This window comes from Dromaius novaehollandiae, chromosome 2 (genome assembly GCF_036370855.1).
Source record: "Dromaius novaehollandiae isolate bDroNov1 chromosome 2, bDroNov1.hap1, whole genome shotgun sequence".
Classification (NCBI taxonomy): Eukaryota; Metazoa; Chordata; class Aves; order Casuariiformes; family Dromaiidae; genus Dromaius; species Dromaius novaehollandiae.
In genome coordinates, this window is record NC_088099.1 from 8,896,378 (window position 1) to 8,912,463 (window position 16,086).

Genomic DNA, 16,086 nt, shown 5'->3' on the forward strand with positions numbered 1-16,086 from the left:
CAATTTTTTAATATATATATCATAGTGTGATGGAAAAGAGAAAAGCACAGTTCCTCAAAATGGCCTATAAATATGTCGGCAGATGAAGGTGCCATGTTGTTTTTATCATAGTGCCTGAGATAGGGAGAATCTGTGGATCTGTGGATCAGGTATAAAAAGAAGCTTGTCCAAGTTGCCAGGGTTTTTGTCCTGCTGTGTACCTTAGATACAAATGGACAGATTACCAAAGAAAAACTCATTACACAGGTGTTTCGCTTAAGATCTTGCTGTTAGAACCTCGCTGAGACTGACTGAATTTTCCCTAGTTTACATCAGAAGTAACTCTACCGACAAAGGAGGCTGTATCGCTCAAGGTGCAGGGGGATGCACATGAGGAATGTGAATGTCCTGAATTCTGAATTTTCCTCTATTATAACACCTGACATGATAAAGAAACCTTCTCATTTTGTCTTGTGCTTTCCTAGGCCAAATCTTTGGCCCTAAATTCAGAATAGCCATGGCCACCAGCAGTCAGTACAGCAAGCTTTTTAGCCACCTAAATTATTTTACTTTCTTGGGTTCTGAGACAACTGGTAATCCTGCCAAGTCATTCAAAGCAAGTTATAACAAAAACATCCTCTGCAAAAACCTGGAGGAAATTTCAGATCATCTTCCTGCATTCACCATTCCATGTCCAAATAACTAAGTTGATCCCTCGTTCGCTGAGAGCGAGCTCTAGCACATTTCCATTGGGGGAAATCCATCAAGAAAAGAACGTCAATAAGGTGAATGTGAGATGAAAAGGAGTCCGGGGGCGGGGAGGGATAATGTATTTGAGGGAGTAATGCGGTGACATCACTTGTAGTTGCCTTAAATTTCCCAGATCCAGAGGAATCAACTGGCCACAGCTTGTGGTATAAATCTGCGGAACAACTTAGTGTCACACTTCAGCATCTGAGAGCAAGTCTTACCTGTTCCATTAGCCAAATAAATGTAGTCCAGACATAAGAAATAGCGGCCAAAGTCATGATTGGCAAAATCCTAAGTCTTTGGGAACATGAGTTTTGGCATCATCTTAGGAAGTGACACAATAATCACTTCTTAAACCATCATTTTAATCTGTTTTCTTAAATACAGTAAGTAGCCTGCTGGCTGTATGGCAAGACACTAGAGCCAATAACAAAAAAGGTCACTCAGTTCAGTGTGTTGGGATCATATGGGTCATAGGATAATTTAGGCTGAAAGGGATCTCAGGAGGTCTCTAGCCCAACCTCATGCTCCAAGAAGGGTCAGCAGTGAGATCAGACCAGGTTGCTCAGGGTTTTGTCCAGCTGGGTCTTGAAAACCTCCAAGGATGGAGACTGGTCATAAAACTGTTAGAGACAAGTCATTGGCCACCTCTTTTCTCAAAGTGTATAGGAATGGCACCAAAAAAAAAAAAAAGGGGGGGTGGACAAAAAGCTTCAAATCAAGAATCTGTCTTTTGTAAGGGCATTTTACTTTTTTGCCCCAATATTGCCAGTCTCATTTTGCACAGTGCTGCAAAACACAGACTATTGTTTTCTACTTTTCATGAAATCTCTGGATTGTGATGATGGGAGCATAGCTTGTGGCAGAAGTGGAAACACAGTAATGTAATTATGCTGGCCAAATTGACCCTGGTTGGTGTTTAATAATTAAAAAAAAAAAAAAAAGGATTACATCAAAGGTGAAACTAAGCCTTTTGCCAGTAGTCTCAACTTTAAACAAAGCTGTTCTAATCAAGGCAATTGCTACAGTTATGCCAAAAGCACATAGATTAAAAATTAAATAAAAATAAGCAAAGAAACTCAGTAGCTGCATTATGACAGAGCATGTGGAAAAAAAACCCAGAAAACACTATTGCCAGAGCTCAATATACAGCAGGAAATTCTATTGGTGTATAGAGTAATTCAGGAGGCAAATGGGACTACTAACTGTGAAGTATATGACATATTCTGTGTTCATACATAATTAAAACATCTGAGGGTAAAATATTGAGATGCCACAGGAACTGCCTGGAAAAAATAATCAAAATTGAAGTAAAGAAAGCAGGACTCAAGAGTCTGAGGAACATAATGAAGAACTGCCTACTTGAGATGAACTATGTAGCAGGTTTAAGCAGTTCCCAGATAAAGACAGGGGAGACGCTAATGAAGCCCTACAAATGAGGAGTGACATTTTTGTAGAACAAAAGCTCGCACAGGTGAGTCTGCGGGGCACCAGCATCATCTGCCTCTGGCATTTGTCTCGGGCCTCTTGGAGGCTCACCCAGGGCAGAGGTGAGGCTACTGATCTGTGCTGAAGCGCTTTGCATGTGGTCACATCCCCATTACCACTGTTTTCGAAATACAAGCTCAACACGTCTTAGGAGAGAGATTTTATGTCTGAATATGCTTCAACAGCTGGGTTGAAAAATAGAGGGTGAGCAACCCTCTGAGATTGTGCACAGTTTCGTGGTTCCTGTGAGTGGCCATCTGCTATGAGGTGAAGATGCCACAAGCTGTGATGGACCAGAGTTGAAGGTGCTACAGGCACCAATAAAAGCAACCACGGAAGAGTCTGCAATTCCCCCATTAAAAGAAGAGGGAGCTTCTGCTCTAGCCATTGGAGTGGGTAAACCACAGGGTCCAAGAAGAGTTTCTGGCTACAAAGCCTTCTGCTTTTTCTTCCTGGTTTGGCTTCCCAGCTGTTAATTAAGCAAATCACTTCCTTTCTCTCTTCTCAGGGTTTCTCCTCTCCTTTGGAGCACACACATGGTTTTTTCCTTCAAGCCATGGGCAACAGCTGAAGCAGCCCTTTCCATACCAAGTGAAATCGAGGGGCACATAATTCTCCTCTGGAGTCAGCTAAATTACTTCTGCTGCAGCACTGGACAAATCACACATGTGCAATAAAGAGAGGGAAAAAAGAGGCAACTTTTCTGGAAGGAATGTTTTCACCTGTGCAGGTTGAGGTGTAAACCTTCGGGATGGGCACTGTTTCTGGAAAACTGCACCGGGGTGAGGAGGGGGCCGTGTTCCCGCAAGGGCGGCTGCAGGGGAACGTCCTCCCGGGGATGTCCTCCAGCCACCTGCCAGGTGGCTCAGCTGGGGGGCCGGAGGACCCCCTGGATCACACAGGGAGAAAACATCGCAGAAAAAGTAGGGACGCTGCTAGCAAGGAGTTAGAGGGGATGGCCAGGGTTTTGCTGCAGGCATCGCAGGGGGCTGTGCCCCTTGCTTTGCAACTCCCATGGTGGGGGGCAGAGCTCTATCTTCCATGTGACTCTTCCTGCTGCGTGGGGATGGGTTAAGCCTGGAGCCCAGATCGTGGCTTTTGGGCGGCCCCTGTTAAACGCCCCCACCCCCAGCCGCGTGAAACCCCGCCGGGGGCTGCGCTGCGCGTTTCCTGCGCGCTGCCTCCCGCCGCGGCCTCCCCGGGAGGGGCCGCCCCAGCCCGGCGGCAGCCCGGGGGGAGCCCGGCGGCTCGGCGCTGCCCGGCCCCGGCGCCCTCCCGACGGGGCGGGCGGCGGGTGCGCGGCCCCCCCGGCCCCGGGGCTGCGGGCTGCGAGGAGGCAGCCATGGAAACGCGACGTGCGTCCCATAGTAACCCGCACCGGCAGGATCGCTTTTCCCCACCCCTCCTTGCAGCAGGCGCGGTCCGCTTGCGCCGGGCGGGGGCCGCGGCGGCTGCGGCCGCTGAACAGTTAACGCCGGGGAGAGGCGGCTCCTCTCCGCCTCCCCCCGGCTCCCGTTTGTAAAAAGCGTGTGACCCCCCCCGGGGGCGCGGCGAGCCGGCCCGGCAAGGGGAGGGGGCCGCCTCCCCTCCAGCTCACTCCTTCTTTCATTTATTCATTCATTTATTTATTTATCCATCCCCCCCTTTGTGCAACTGGTTTCCAGGGGTGGCCGCAGCCCGGCGGGACCGCCCGGGCCCGGGGGAGGCGGCCGGGCATGGCCGGGCGGGGGGCGGCCGCTCCCGCAGGGCCGGCGCTGAGCCGGGCTGAGCGCTGAGCCCCGCCGCTCCCGCCCGCCTCCTCGCCCTTTCGGCAGAGACTTATTTTTATTGCTTTTTTTTTTCTTTCTGGCTAAAGGAGAAAAATATATATTGGAAGGGTGGGGGAAAAAAAAGCAGACACCCTCCCCCTCTGCTGCTCGTAGTCCCCTCCACTCCACACCAAAAAGAGCCATCGCAAGTGCACGCCAGTTCTTCACTAAAGTGAGCCAGCCGCTGGATTAAGTAACTCTAGGAGAGCAGCACACGCACGCACACACACACAAAGCAAAAATGAAGGAAAAGGCAATGTTTCAAACCGCTAAAATGCAAGGAAACATGATGGTAAGTGGCTGCTGCTGGCGCCTCCAGTGACTGTAAGTAAGTGTCGGGGCTCTCCGCTCGGGCTCGGTACCGCCAGACCCCTCCGTACCGCCCGGGGCTGCTGCCGGGGCTGCGGCGCGGGGAAGCCGCGGCTGCGGGCGGCGCCGGGGCCGGGGGCATCGGGCGGGCTGCGCGCTGGGCTCCCCCCGCCGCACGGGCAACTTCGCCAAGTTGCTGACCGCAGCGCGGGGGGGCCGCCCGCATCGCTGGCGGGAACGTCCGTCTTGCTGCGATCTTTGTATTATTATTATTATTATTATAACCCACTCTGAGTGCTTTCTAGAGCTGCCCCCCTCCCCTTAAGGAGGAAAGAAAAAAAACCCAGCTGCTCTCCCGGAAGAAGTGGTGGTTGCCATCTTGTGCTGATGGAAATATATTTGTGTGTTTCGTCTGCCGGCTTGACCCGCTGGGGGCGGCGGGGCTGCCGCTCGGCGCGGGGGTGGGCGCCGCTCCGCCCGCGGGGCTCCCCCGGGCCGGGTGGCTGCTGCGCGCCGCGGGGGGGGGGTGGGTTTGCACGGGGGTGGTGGGAAGCGCGATGCCTTCAGGGCACTTCGCTTTGAAAAGGAACTTACTGCAAATAAGGCGAAGCTTTTGAAGGTACCTGTTGGTGTTCGCGTCTCGCCTGTGCCCTCCCTGCGGCCGAGCGGGCGCTCGCCTCTGTGCCCTGCCTCCCCTTTGAGGGGAGATGCTGGTATTTCATGGGAAGGTGGCATGCGGTTCCTTCATGCCTTGGGTGGAAGTGTTTAAGGACCGGCCAAAGTAGTCTCCATCCTTTAATTCACTCCCGTAGCAAAACGCCTCTCTGCCTTTTTGAGGGAATGCCTCCCTTTCTAGCCCACTGATGCTGCTTTTCCGAGCCGGTTTTTACGAGGAAGGTGCAATGCTATGTGACCTGTGAATTCAACTAAGGGAACTGAACGGGAACTTCTGCAAACATTTTTCCAGCAGAATTGCACAGCCTGTGTGGTTGCGTCGTGCTCCTTTTATTGTGCCTTTTAAATGCCCAGGAAGTATTTGATGGTGGAACTTTTAAGCATGGGGTAATTTAGATTATTATTTTTTCAAGCTACTGTTGTAAGGGTTGTTACAGTCGTTGTTACGGCTGTTCTTTACTGCTAAGAAAAAAAATAATTAACCACCTGAGATGACATTGTGCCTTTAAAGTACAAGATTAAGCTAATTTACATATACAATAGCTCAGAATTAATAAAAACCTCTCGCACGTTTCCTTCGCTGGTCTCTGAAGTCAGGAACGGATCAGAGGGCAGGGATTCCCTTAGTGCTGCTCGGCTAAAGGCTGGAGCTCTCGCTGGGATTTTTGGCTAGCGTTTCTGTGTGTGGCAAAATGGATCCGCACGCGCACCTCTGCGCGACACTCCCCGAAGCCGTGATGATCGATCCGAGCACGGAGCCGTGTAGCAGGAGCTGTCCACGATTCACAGCCCTCTGCCAGAGGCAACAGCATTTGCCTTTGAGTCAAATGGGAGCAGGATCTGGCCCCCAGGTCACAATTATTTCTTCCTCCCGGTCGCTCAGGGCACTCTCCCTGACTTGAACGCCAGGGTTTCCTTGAAGGAACTGGGTTTTGACATGCTGTCAATGAAATTTCAAGGCAAGGGAGCTGTTGCACTGACACAGATGATTTCTTTAATGAACGTCTGTGTTTTTTGGGCCACCTCACACACACACACAGCTGGTTTCTGTGCTCATCTGGCCTGTTGCAAGTGGATATGCAGTTTATTTAAGTGAGGACTGAAGTGAATATTTCAGCTTTAAAGTTTAAAGCTTTGGACAGCTTTTGTATTTCCTCAAAGTAGTAATTACTGGGCCTAATCCTGAAAGCTCAGGTAAGCCTTCATACACAGTTCTAGCAAGTTAAGTGCTTTCTTTACCCTTTTCCGTTATTATTTTAAAAGAGCAGCTTTAGTATTTTCTTCTTTTCACCTATTTTTGCCTTATGTTACAACTAAAATTAGAGTCCTGCACTATTCATGGCAAACCCTAATGCTGTGAGGATCCTTTCTAACGTACATGGCAGCCTGTGACCTATAGGGAGGGATGCGCGGGGGTCGCAGGGGGTGTGTTGCAGCGTGCTGCATTAATTGCCCAGCAGCATTTGGAAAGTCCGTGGACATCCAGAGCCCACCAAGGCTTCCATTTATTTGTTTGTTTTCTGGCAGTTTAGACTCTTGACAAGCTTCTAAGTATATATTGATTTTCCTCTCTTTAAAAATCATTCTTAAAATGAGCTCTTTCGTTCTTGAAATGACATGACAGCAAGTGATAATGCTGGCACACTGATCCCTGGCCTCACAACAGGCCCTTTTTAAGTGCGGTGATAGCTCATGGAACCACTACACCTGTGATTTCTTTATTACCTAATTAGCCCAGCAGAAACGAAGCCATTCTTGTGACACTGAGATAAATGTTTTTATCCCTGTGACAATATTTCACCAGGGCTTTGTTTTGGCTTTTTTAAACAACAACATTTACCTGGAAAGGTGCCTATTTTTATTTTACTGCTCTATTTCCCATTCATCATTTGAGCCAAGGGAGTATCACTTACAGAAATAGTTCATGCTCTTACAATGGGATTTCTCTTAATTCTACATAAATACTGTAGGGAGTGATTAATACACAGTGATTTCTTTTGGTAACAACTTCCATATCCCATGAGTTTTTCACAGTCTTTCTCAAGATAATATGTGACGGTAGGGTTTGGAGATAAATTTGTATCACTTTTGGAGATAAATTTCATGTACTTGCGTTTGATCCTAACCTTAGGTACAGCTTTATAATTTATTTCATTAAAGTATTCCTGTCTTTTCCCTTATATTTTAAGCTCAGTTGTCAGGTCAAGGAGGATGATTCCAGCTACACTTGTTTTGTTCTGTTCTTGCCTTTGTCTTTCCATGGACTGCTCTATCATGCACACGGTGTTGTTTTTTTTTTAAATATATATATATAGTTTTGCAAGCCAATACATCAAAAAGCTGTTTTAAAGAGGACCTTTGCAAGAGCGCCAGTTCTTTCTGTATGTAGTCCCATGCAAATTCTAAGAACCAAATCTGATAGAGGTATAGTTGCAGCAAACACAAAGAGGAGCTACTACCTTTGAATGTAGTCGCTTAGATGAGTGAAAGAATGGATTCAATGTAAGTGCATTGGGGTATCAACTGAGGCAGAATTTAATCTGCTATATGTGAGCATACCGTTTTTTAGATGCATTTAATTGTGAGTGAAAGGAGTGAGCACACTGCTGTAGTCAGCTATCTCTGTTAGAAGGGTGTTGCTGTGAAATTCCTGCTCTGAATTTCAGAGCCTGGCCAGCATCCGTTCTCACGTTTGGAAACTACCAAGAGAAACGCTGATGAACATGTCACTTTTCTTCTTTACTTTGACGAAAAAATTATGAAGGGGGCCAAAGAGGCAGTTCTGGTTCATTGAGAGGACTTGGAGAAGAGCCTGTGGAGATTTCGATATTTAGTTTGACCATTTAAATCTCAACTCTGATAACTGAAGTTTGGCTGGGTATATAAAAAATAAATAAAGGTAAGCCCAGTGGCAAGTGTTATCCCCTTAGGAACTCTGCTGGTATGTTTGAGGCCTCTGAGAGCTCAAGGATACAAATGGCATGAAGACTAAACTTCATCATCCTGAGAGTGCTCCTTCTGTGTCTTTCTGGAGCAACACAGAAAATCCAGCTTTGCTCCTGCCCATTTTGTGTTTCTGGTGCCTCTCAAGAGCAGTAAATTCATATTAAAAATATAAATAAAAGACATTGAAGTTCTGTTGTAATTTCCCTTATTTGCCATATTTTATCTACAGGTTTATTGCTTGCAGTGATAAATCACACATATGCTGCAAAGTGGTGTAATGCTTCTCAGCCAGAAAGCAGCGGTTCTGCCATGGGGCAAACAGGCTGCGCAGAGAATAATGTTTCTTGAGATTCCCACACTACCATAGCTGGTGGAGTTTCCGACCCAGGGCACTCTCCCTGCTACTTTGTCCTTCTCTCCACCCCAGATCCTGCTTGATTGAGAAGCCAAATGCAGTCCAGAGTTTGTGTGCTATTCATCTGCTGTCTACTACTTTGGCTGAAACACGGGGCCCTCCAGAGCTGAGAGCATGGGAACTATGGTAGCGGTCTCCAGATGAGATGTCATGACTCTACCTGAAGTTGAAAGTCGGGCAGAAATTAAATTGCAGAAGTACAGCAAGAATTACAGTAGAGAGTATCTGGGTCTGCTGCTGCTTAGTGAGAGGCAGATTGTGTTTTGAGGACTGTAACAGCCTGGTATCCTTTCTGGGTCAGGCATAAAGGGGAAAACGTGTAACTGTTGTTCCCACTGTGTCGTTAAGATGATACGTGCTGTAGAGGGTACAGCCCGTAGGAGGTACTGAAATTGCTGCATTGTGGGCCAGCACAAAGGCTGCAAGACGTGCTGGGCCTGTTCTAATGTCACTTCGCTAGTAGGTGGAAATTAAGAGTGTTTACACATTTAAGGTTAGATGAGAGAGAGGTCCAAAAGGAAATATCCGGTTGGATCTGAACGTTGATCGCTTAATGTAGAACACACCTTTAGATATGTCCTTATTTAAGAGGTGAAGGTGCAGACTCTGCTCACAGTGTATAGGATGATGGTAAGAGATCCACCCAAGTTGCAGATCCCATGGGAACTACGTGGGGCCAGGCTGTTTCTCAAAATACCTTTGGGCGTCATGTGAAGTCGTCTGCATTGCTAGCTCTTCCTCTCAGTATCTGGCAGTGTGAAAGAATAAAGGGGGGGGGGGGCGCATGAAAGGGTCATGGTCTGACTTAATCCTCATAATTAGGAGGGTTCAAGATCTCGAATCTGACAGTGCTCCTCAGTGCAGTACTCCTGCCTCTCTCTCCAGCAGCTCTTCCGCTTCTCGGTTGCAAGGAAAAAACAACACTTTTGTGTTCATTTCTCTCTCGTTCCTCAGAGTCTTCTGACTGTTCACAGTATAATCTAATCTATCCCCTGCTCTCTTTTTTTTTGAATCTTTAAAAGCTACAGGTTATGCTTCTGCTTTTCACCACTTTCCTAAACAGTATCAGAGAAGAAATTGTAGGAACTGTTGTGATTTTACTGCTACCCAATCAGCTATTACTAAGTAAAGCTGTGAGCCGCAGTAGAGGCCACAGAGCTGTCTGTGTAGAGCCAGGAAGACAACATTGCAGTGCTCCATATTTGAGAGGTGACTTTTGATCATTAATAAAGTTGGGATTTGCTCATTCCTTTTAAAAATAACACCTGAAATGTAAATTATGAAGAAGTTGATGGCCTGAGACTTCATCTGATGAGAAGAGTTCCTCTCTCCGCACTGTGGAATGAATCTTTCGACTGCCAGAAAATACTTCATAGCATTTATTGTTCTTTTGTATCAAGTGTCATTCCTGTATATCTCAGAAGTTGCATTTTTTGGCAGAATTTTGCGGTCTTTAGTGTTGGCCTAACTGACCATATAAAGGGGAAGGTAATAGGGTATCAGGCCTAAGCACATGTCAGATTGGTAGAAAACTAATAGCAACAGGCTCTTTAATGTAGCTGACAATGGCAGAACAAAATTCAAAAGCTGGAAGTTGAAATCAGAGCACTTTGAACTAGAAAATAAAGTGCTTAGTTTTTACAGAGAAGGTGATTAACTATTGGAACAGTCTCTGTGGGAGTGCAGTAGTTTCTCTGTCTCTTGAAGTTCTTCATTAGAAGAAGATGGGGATGGGATTCCTCTGATTAAACATTGGCTTCTTCAATGTAGACATCTACAGCTAATGTAGTCAGTCTAGGCTCCCTTTATAGTAATTTTTGTCAGTGGAGTCTGGGGCATGATTCGTGTATATGTGTAAAACGAGCCAGACGAGCTGCACTCTAAAGTGCCAATTTCTCTCCATTGACTTAAAAAAAAAAAAAAAGTAGGATACTAGCTGAACCACACACATCTGTCCTGCAGACATCTAGGGCTTGAGTCCATTGCCTAAATATAGTCACGCAGTGCTATTTGAAACGCCCTGTATCAGGCTGGCAGATGTGATGCAGGCCCATGCTGTTTTGGACTGGAAGGTTTTGGGAGATATCCCAGAGCATCTCAAATGACGCTAGACACTGCGTTAGGCCTCTGGCATTGCATGGGACAAATACTGCTCTGCACATCTCTCCAGGGCTTGTCAGCCTTCTGCAGTGGGACGTGGGGATACATGAGTTGTGGCTGACCTGCTCCAGGAAAGCTGCAGAGCACGATGCTGTGCTGTGCAGACACAGCGGTTTTGCTCCGCGAGGGGCACAGGCAATGCTGTGCTTGCAGAGCTTGCTAGCATGGACAGGGAATTGCATGTTCGGGGCTCTGCTTCCAGGTCCCAGAAGCTGTTGCAGAAGCAGGTTGAGTGTCGCAGCACCACAGTCCAGTCAGGGCAGGAGAGGAGCTCCATCTCTGCCAGATGTGATCTTGCTGCAGAAATCACTTGGTCCATGGTTTGCATGTATAAGGAATTGTCCTGGAACATCATAATGCTCCTCTTTTAATGCCCTCTAAAATGGGTTAATCCAAATGGTTTAATGTCATTGTGGTCACAATACATGTACGCATGCATTTATTCTTCTAGGTCTGTGTGTCTGCATGTGTGTTGTCTGTACATCACTGTACTAAACAGTAGCTTACATGAGATTAACAAGCAAAGCCCATTTAGTAAATTGTTTTATGTACTGTAAATCTCGTGTAATCCACTAACATATAATGCTGTCACTTAGGAAGCCTGGCATTCCTTCTCAATGAAGCATCACATTTAACAGGCTCCCATAGTGTTCATTTCGAAAGGCTGTAGTTGGGAGTGAAGTTGTAAAAATAAATCTAATCTACAGAATAAATCTGAACCATTAGAGCCTGAGTGCTGAAAATACATTGGTAACTCTGGGTCCCAGCTGTAGCACGAGTACCTCTGTAGATGCTGTGGGTCCACTACTCTCTTAAGGAGATACCAGCATTGTAGCAAGGGAAACTTTTATTGTAGTGTTTGGATGTCCTGATTGCCCTTTAAATGGATTATCAAGGAAAAAACTGCAAAAACTGTTTTGATGTGTCTGTGGTGGCATCAGTATGGTCCTGGGAATTCCTTAAGCAACTATACTGTAGTGTTGCTGCTGTGCACTGGGAAGAAGAGTGTTGTGCAGGTGGTTTCCAAGCAGAAGACATTCCCTGTGGGATCTGTGTGCCCATTGATATCCTCTTTGTGATACAGACTTAAAGGGTAGGAACAGTTGAATCACCTGTAATACTGTGACCATGGGGAGAATTATTGCAGTCTGCATGAGTGTAGCTGAATCTGTGTTCAACTCTTGATTGCAAGTACAGGGGGTTGCTGATCTGTGTGGTGACAAGGTACACTAGAGGAATAGCAAACTCGGTGCCTGTCCAGCAACCAGTACAAGGATTTCATTTGAGATACGGCCTCTTTGATGATGTGACTCACTATTTATTAACTTTATTGCTGAAGATGAAGGATTTCCACTCCCCACCCCCCAATTATTACAGAGTAATGACTTCACAGTTGACTCTGAGATGAACCCAAATGTCTGGCTAAGCAAGTATGAGAAAACAAACCATTCGAGACAGCAGGATTAACTGCGTTGGGGGCTGCCGTATGCCCAGGTGAAGCATTGGACAATGAGCAGAGTGGTCAATACTGTGAAAAATCCTTCCTAAGTTACAGGGAACGCTGGCCAGAAGATTTTGTCAACTCAGGCATGTGTAGAGATAGTAGACTTGGCATGAATTCCAGTCACACGTTACTTGGCCTCATTCTGTAGTCATTATTCAGCACTTACTCAAGCAAAACTTTTGCTGAACTTAATGGGTTTACTACTCCTGCTGAAATGAGTAAGAAATTTATTTGAGACTCAGGTACCTTGAGGCCAGAGTCTCAAAACAGAAACCCACTATGTTCTGTATTGGTAAGGATTTTCAGTAATCTTTTTAAAGATAGCAAACAGCAAAATATGCTGGAGTTTGAAAAAAAATGGGGGGAGGCAGAGTAAGAAAACAAGATGGGACTTATCATTTGGGACTGATGCTAGTGAAAACATGCATAAAAATTGAAATCATAGTGTGTCATATTTTCTGTAAATACTGAATAGTTCTACAGTATCTGATACAACCAAAGCAACCTAGAAATGAGCTTGTATTGCTCTTTTCTTGTGTCTGATTATGTGGATGTGAAAAATATGCTCATATTAATGCCTTCTCATCAGGCTGTGAGGGGGCTGAAAGTACCTCTCATGAAGATCTTGTTTGTAAAGTGAAAGACTGTAATGCAGGAATATTACTATTCATGAGCTCTGAGTTTATTGACTCAGTTAAAAACTGGATCTGTGGTTCACATGAAGGATATGTGAAATGCTGTGGGTAGAACAGTAATTTAGAAATTAATTGTACTTCATTTCAGTATGAACGAACCTCTCCTGATCTCACTGTTTGAGAGGTTTGGCAGGAAAGGAAAGTTCATGCTAAGGTCCCTGTTGCTTTTATGTTATTCACGCTGCATTTTATTCAATTTGCATTAACTGTTTATAATTGGTTAAAAACTTTGTTAAGAAAGGTGCTTTTCAGTTGGATTTGGACATTCTTGTAGGAATCGAATCTGTAAAAGGTTACAGCAATTTTAAGAATAAAATTTAGTTATCATTTTTTGAGGGTTCCAGAATCCTGACTTTTATACCTTGTTTTTACAAAGCGACCTTCTCTTACCCTCTGCTTATACAGGTTTTAAGAGAACTGGGATCTTGAGGGGAAAGGAGGCCTTTGATAATATCTAAAGGCAGCCAAATAAATAAAAACTATATGCATGCAATAGCAATTAAAGCAAAAAAAATCACGTACTCCAGAGGCATGTTCCTTGTTATGTTCCCTGTTCAGCAGTGTACTTAAGCACCTGTTTAACATTAATGGTAAGCATATGCTTAAATGTTTCTGCTGACTTGGGAGTTAGGAGAAGTCTGCCTCGCACACACAATAGTTGAACAGCCCTGTTTCCATCTGTGTGTGAGCGCGGTGCTAGCTGAGCACTTTCCAGGTTAATTAGATTGGCATAACAAGATCCCTAGCGGACTCGGTGCAGTCATCAGCTCTTCTGTGCTCCCCAGTTATCAGGAGCTCAGCTTGAAACAGTGCAGCTTTTGTTAGTAACTGAAGCCGAATATTGCACTGTGTCTCACCAGTGTGTTCAAGTGGAAACGGAGGAGACCGGATCAATTTGGCTCCGTAATGCGAGCATGAATGTGGCACATCCTTCAAATACACAGTGTCCACCGAGGAGTGTTTATTCTATGGAGCTGCCAATAATGGCTGCACTTGCATGAATTATGCATACATTTGTCCCCAAACCTCACCTAGCCGTGATTTGGGGCGTTTAAGGTTTGAAGCTGGCTCTCAGCACAAATTGCAGATATTTTTTTCATAAAATGTGATGTCTTTACAGTTTTCTCTGCAATATTAGAGTCTATCATGCCTGCATCAACAACAAAAGAAAAAAAGTTTGAATCAGAGGAATTCTAATTCAGTATAGAAAAAATCGAGCTTAATGCTGCGAAGTCTTGCAAAACAAGGCAAAATTGCACAAAGTCAAGGGTGATCTATCCATAAAGCAAGTGAAATGAGATGAAATCCCATTGAAGGTTTAAAGGGGCTGGTATTTACCATATGAAGAAAGGAAAATGACCCCACAGTATGCCTATAAGCATCTTGCCACTGTGTAAAAATGTAACAGTGGAAATCCTATTAGTCATTCAGGTCTTTTGATGGGTTAAAATGAGGAGAAAAAGCACATGCTTTTAGGGGGAGATTAAATAGATGAGGAGGAGTACGATTGTGTTAGCTGAGTTGAGTGGCACAAATTTTAGCTTTCCAGTAGTTTCAGGGAGAGGCTGCCTGCGTTTCCAGTGAAGACTCCCTATTTCTCCTGTTTGTATCATTCTATCATATTTGAATCTCTGGTTTCTAGAGACTTCTCTAATATTTTATTTTCTTATTCAGGCTGCTGGCTTTTTTAACCTAACCCCTTAGGTTTTTAAGGAGTTTGTATCCTTGTGAAACATTGCGTTTTAGCACTGACATTGCAGAAAACATTGAGACAAAGGGGGCTAATGTGCAGAGCGGAGACAAATGGATATAGGGCTATCCCGAGCTCTGCGCTTCCTGCTGTATTAAAGGCAGCACATTATGAATAGATGTAACTAAAGAAAGGCAGGCCAACGGAAAGACCGGAAGGCTTTGGGCAATTTGCATTAGGGTATGGGGAAGCTTTCAATCTTCAGTCTCTGTTTGAATCTATCCTAAATTGATAGTTATTGATGGTTGCTAACATCCCTTGCCTGCTTGCTAATCTTTGTGTACTGTACGGGGAGGAGAGCCCTAGCTGCATGAGTAATAGCTGTGAACTGGCTTGTGACCGCGTGGCTCAGGCACTTGCTGGTGGTGACTGATGGAGTCCATGGTGCACACCACTCGGCTAGAAGTCCCCTGCTCCCCAGGTGGCCTCCCTGCTACCCGAATTAAATAATTTGTGAGTGCTTTTTTCAGCTCAAAGTGCTCGATTCAAAAATACTACAGGGCAGAATCCAGTCCTTTCGAACGGTGTTTTTTATTGTGTGACATGTACAAGTGAGTGTATGTGTTGCATGCCGGGATTGAAAGTGGAAGGCTTATTAAGACCATGCTGGGAGAGAGTCACTGGAGGAGGAAATGTGCATGTGTGTGTGTGTGTGTGCGCGCGCGCGTGCGTGTGTGTCGTCTCTACAGGGCAGGCCCTGGAGTGGGCTCTCTTTGCGAACTGTGCCTTTTGCAGGGAACTAGCAGCATTGCTTGGAAAGCAGCCCGGAGGTGAAATGCCATCTATGAAGCACGGACAGTCAAGTCCAGGTTCCTAAAGTGAAATAAAGAGCAACCTAAATTTGTAGTCAAGACACATGCGGTCTCCACTTATGGGAAGAGTCCATATGTCAAAGAGTGCTGCAGCTGGTGAATTCATGCAGACACGTCATGAACTTGCAGAGCACAGGAAATGTCGAGTTGGAGGATATACAGTCTAGTTCCCCACTATCTGAAGCAGTCATAGCATAGCATCTTTTTTATTGGTGTATGGAGGAGGAACTGTGCTTAAGGCTAGTAGAGTCCTCTGGATCACATAATCTGAGCCCTGTATTAAATACATTTACTGTCTAAAAACTGAATCCTATCATTGCTCTTGTGCCTTGCAATGATGTCAGACTTTATCCACCCGGTGCGTCCGCTCTGCTAGTTTCAGTACAGGTGTTTTCTCCCTTTGGAGATTCTCTTAGCAAGTCACCTTCTGGGTTTCCTCTCATATAGCTAAACTTGTAGAGACTTGTAGCAGAAATGTTATGATTGGTATGAATGAAATACAAATGCAAATGTGTTTCTGTAAATGCTGGAAAAAACAGTGGAATAAGGGTGAAAAGAACAGCCTGTACTGATAATAACACCGTTCCTGGGGATAAAACTGAGGAATGTGCTCTGTCCTCCAGCCCAGAAGGCCTGCGCTCTAATAGAGCCACAGCACATGCAGCTCTCCAGCAGAAGACCCTACTTTCTGGGGGCATGAGAACGCCACAAGATTTTTGCACATCACGTGTGCCACTGCTTTTCCTGTTAGTCCAATGAGGAAGCAGAGTGTAGCCAAAGAGATGTGTATTTTTC

The 16,086-nt window shown here is 45.6% G+C and overlaps 1 protein-coding gene across 2 annotated transcripts in view; it reads left to right on the top strand.

Moving 5' to 3' along the window:
- DPP6 (dipeptidyl peptidase like 6) overlaps positions 1 to 16,086 on the top strand; it is a 582,220-nt gene that overhangs the window by 59,952 nt on the left and 506,182 nt on the right. Inside the window, exon 1 of one of the 2 annotated variants that reach the window (XM_064505742.1) lies at positions 4,080 to 4,317. The exons of the other annotated variant lie outside the window; for it this stretch is intronic. Coding sequence (XP_064361812.1) covers positions 4,267 to 4,317 — 51 coding nt within the window. The 5' untranslated portion in view covers positions 4,080 to 4,266. Of the gene's footprint in view, positions 1 to 4,079; positions 4,318 to 16,086 lie in introns of those variants that run through there. 2 annotated transcript variants of the gene reach the window in all.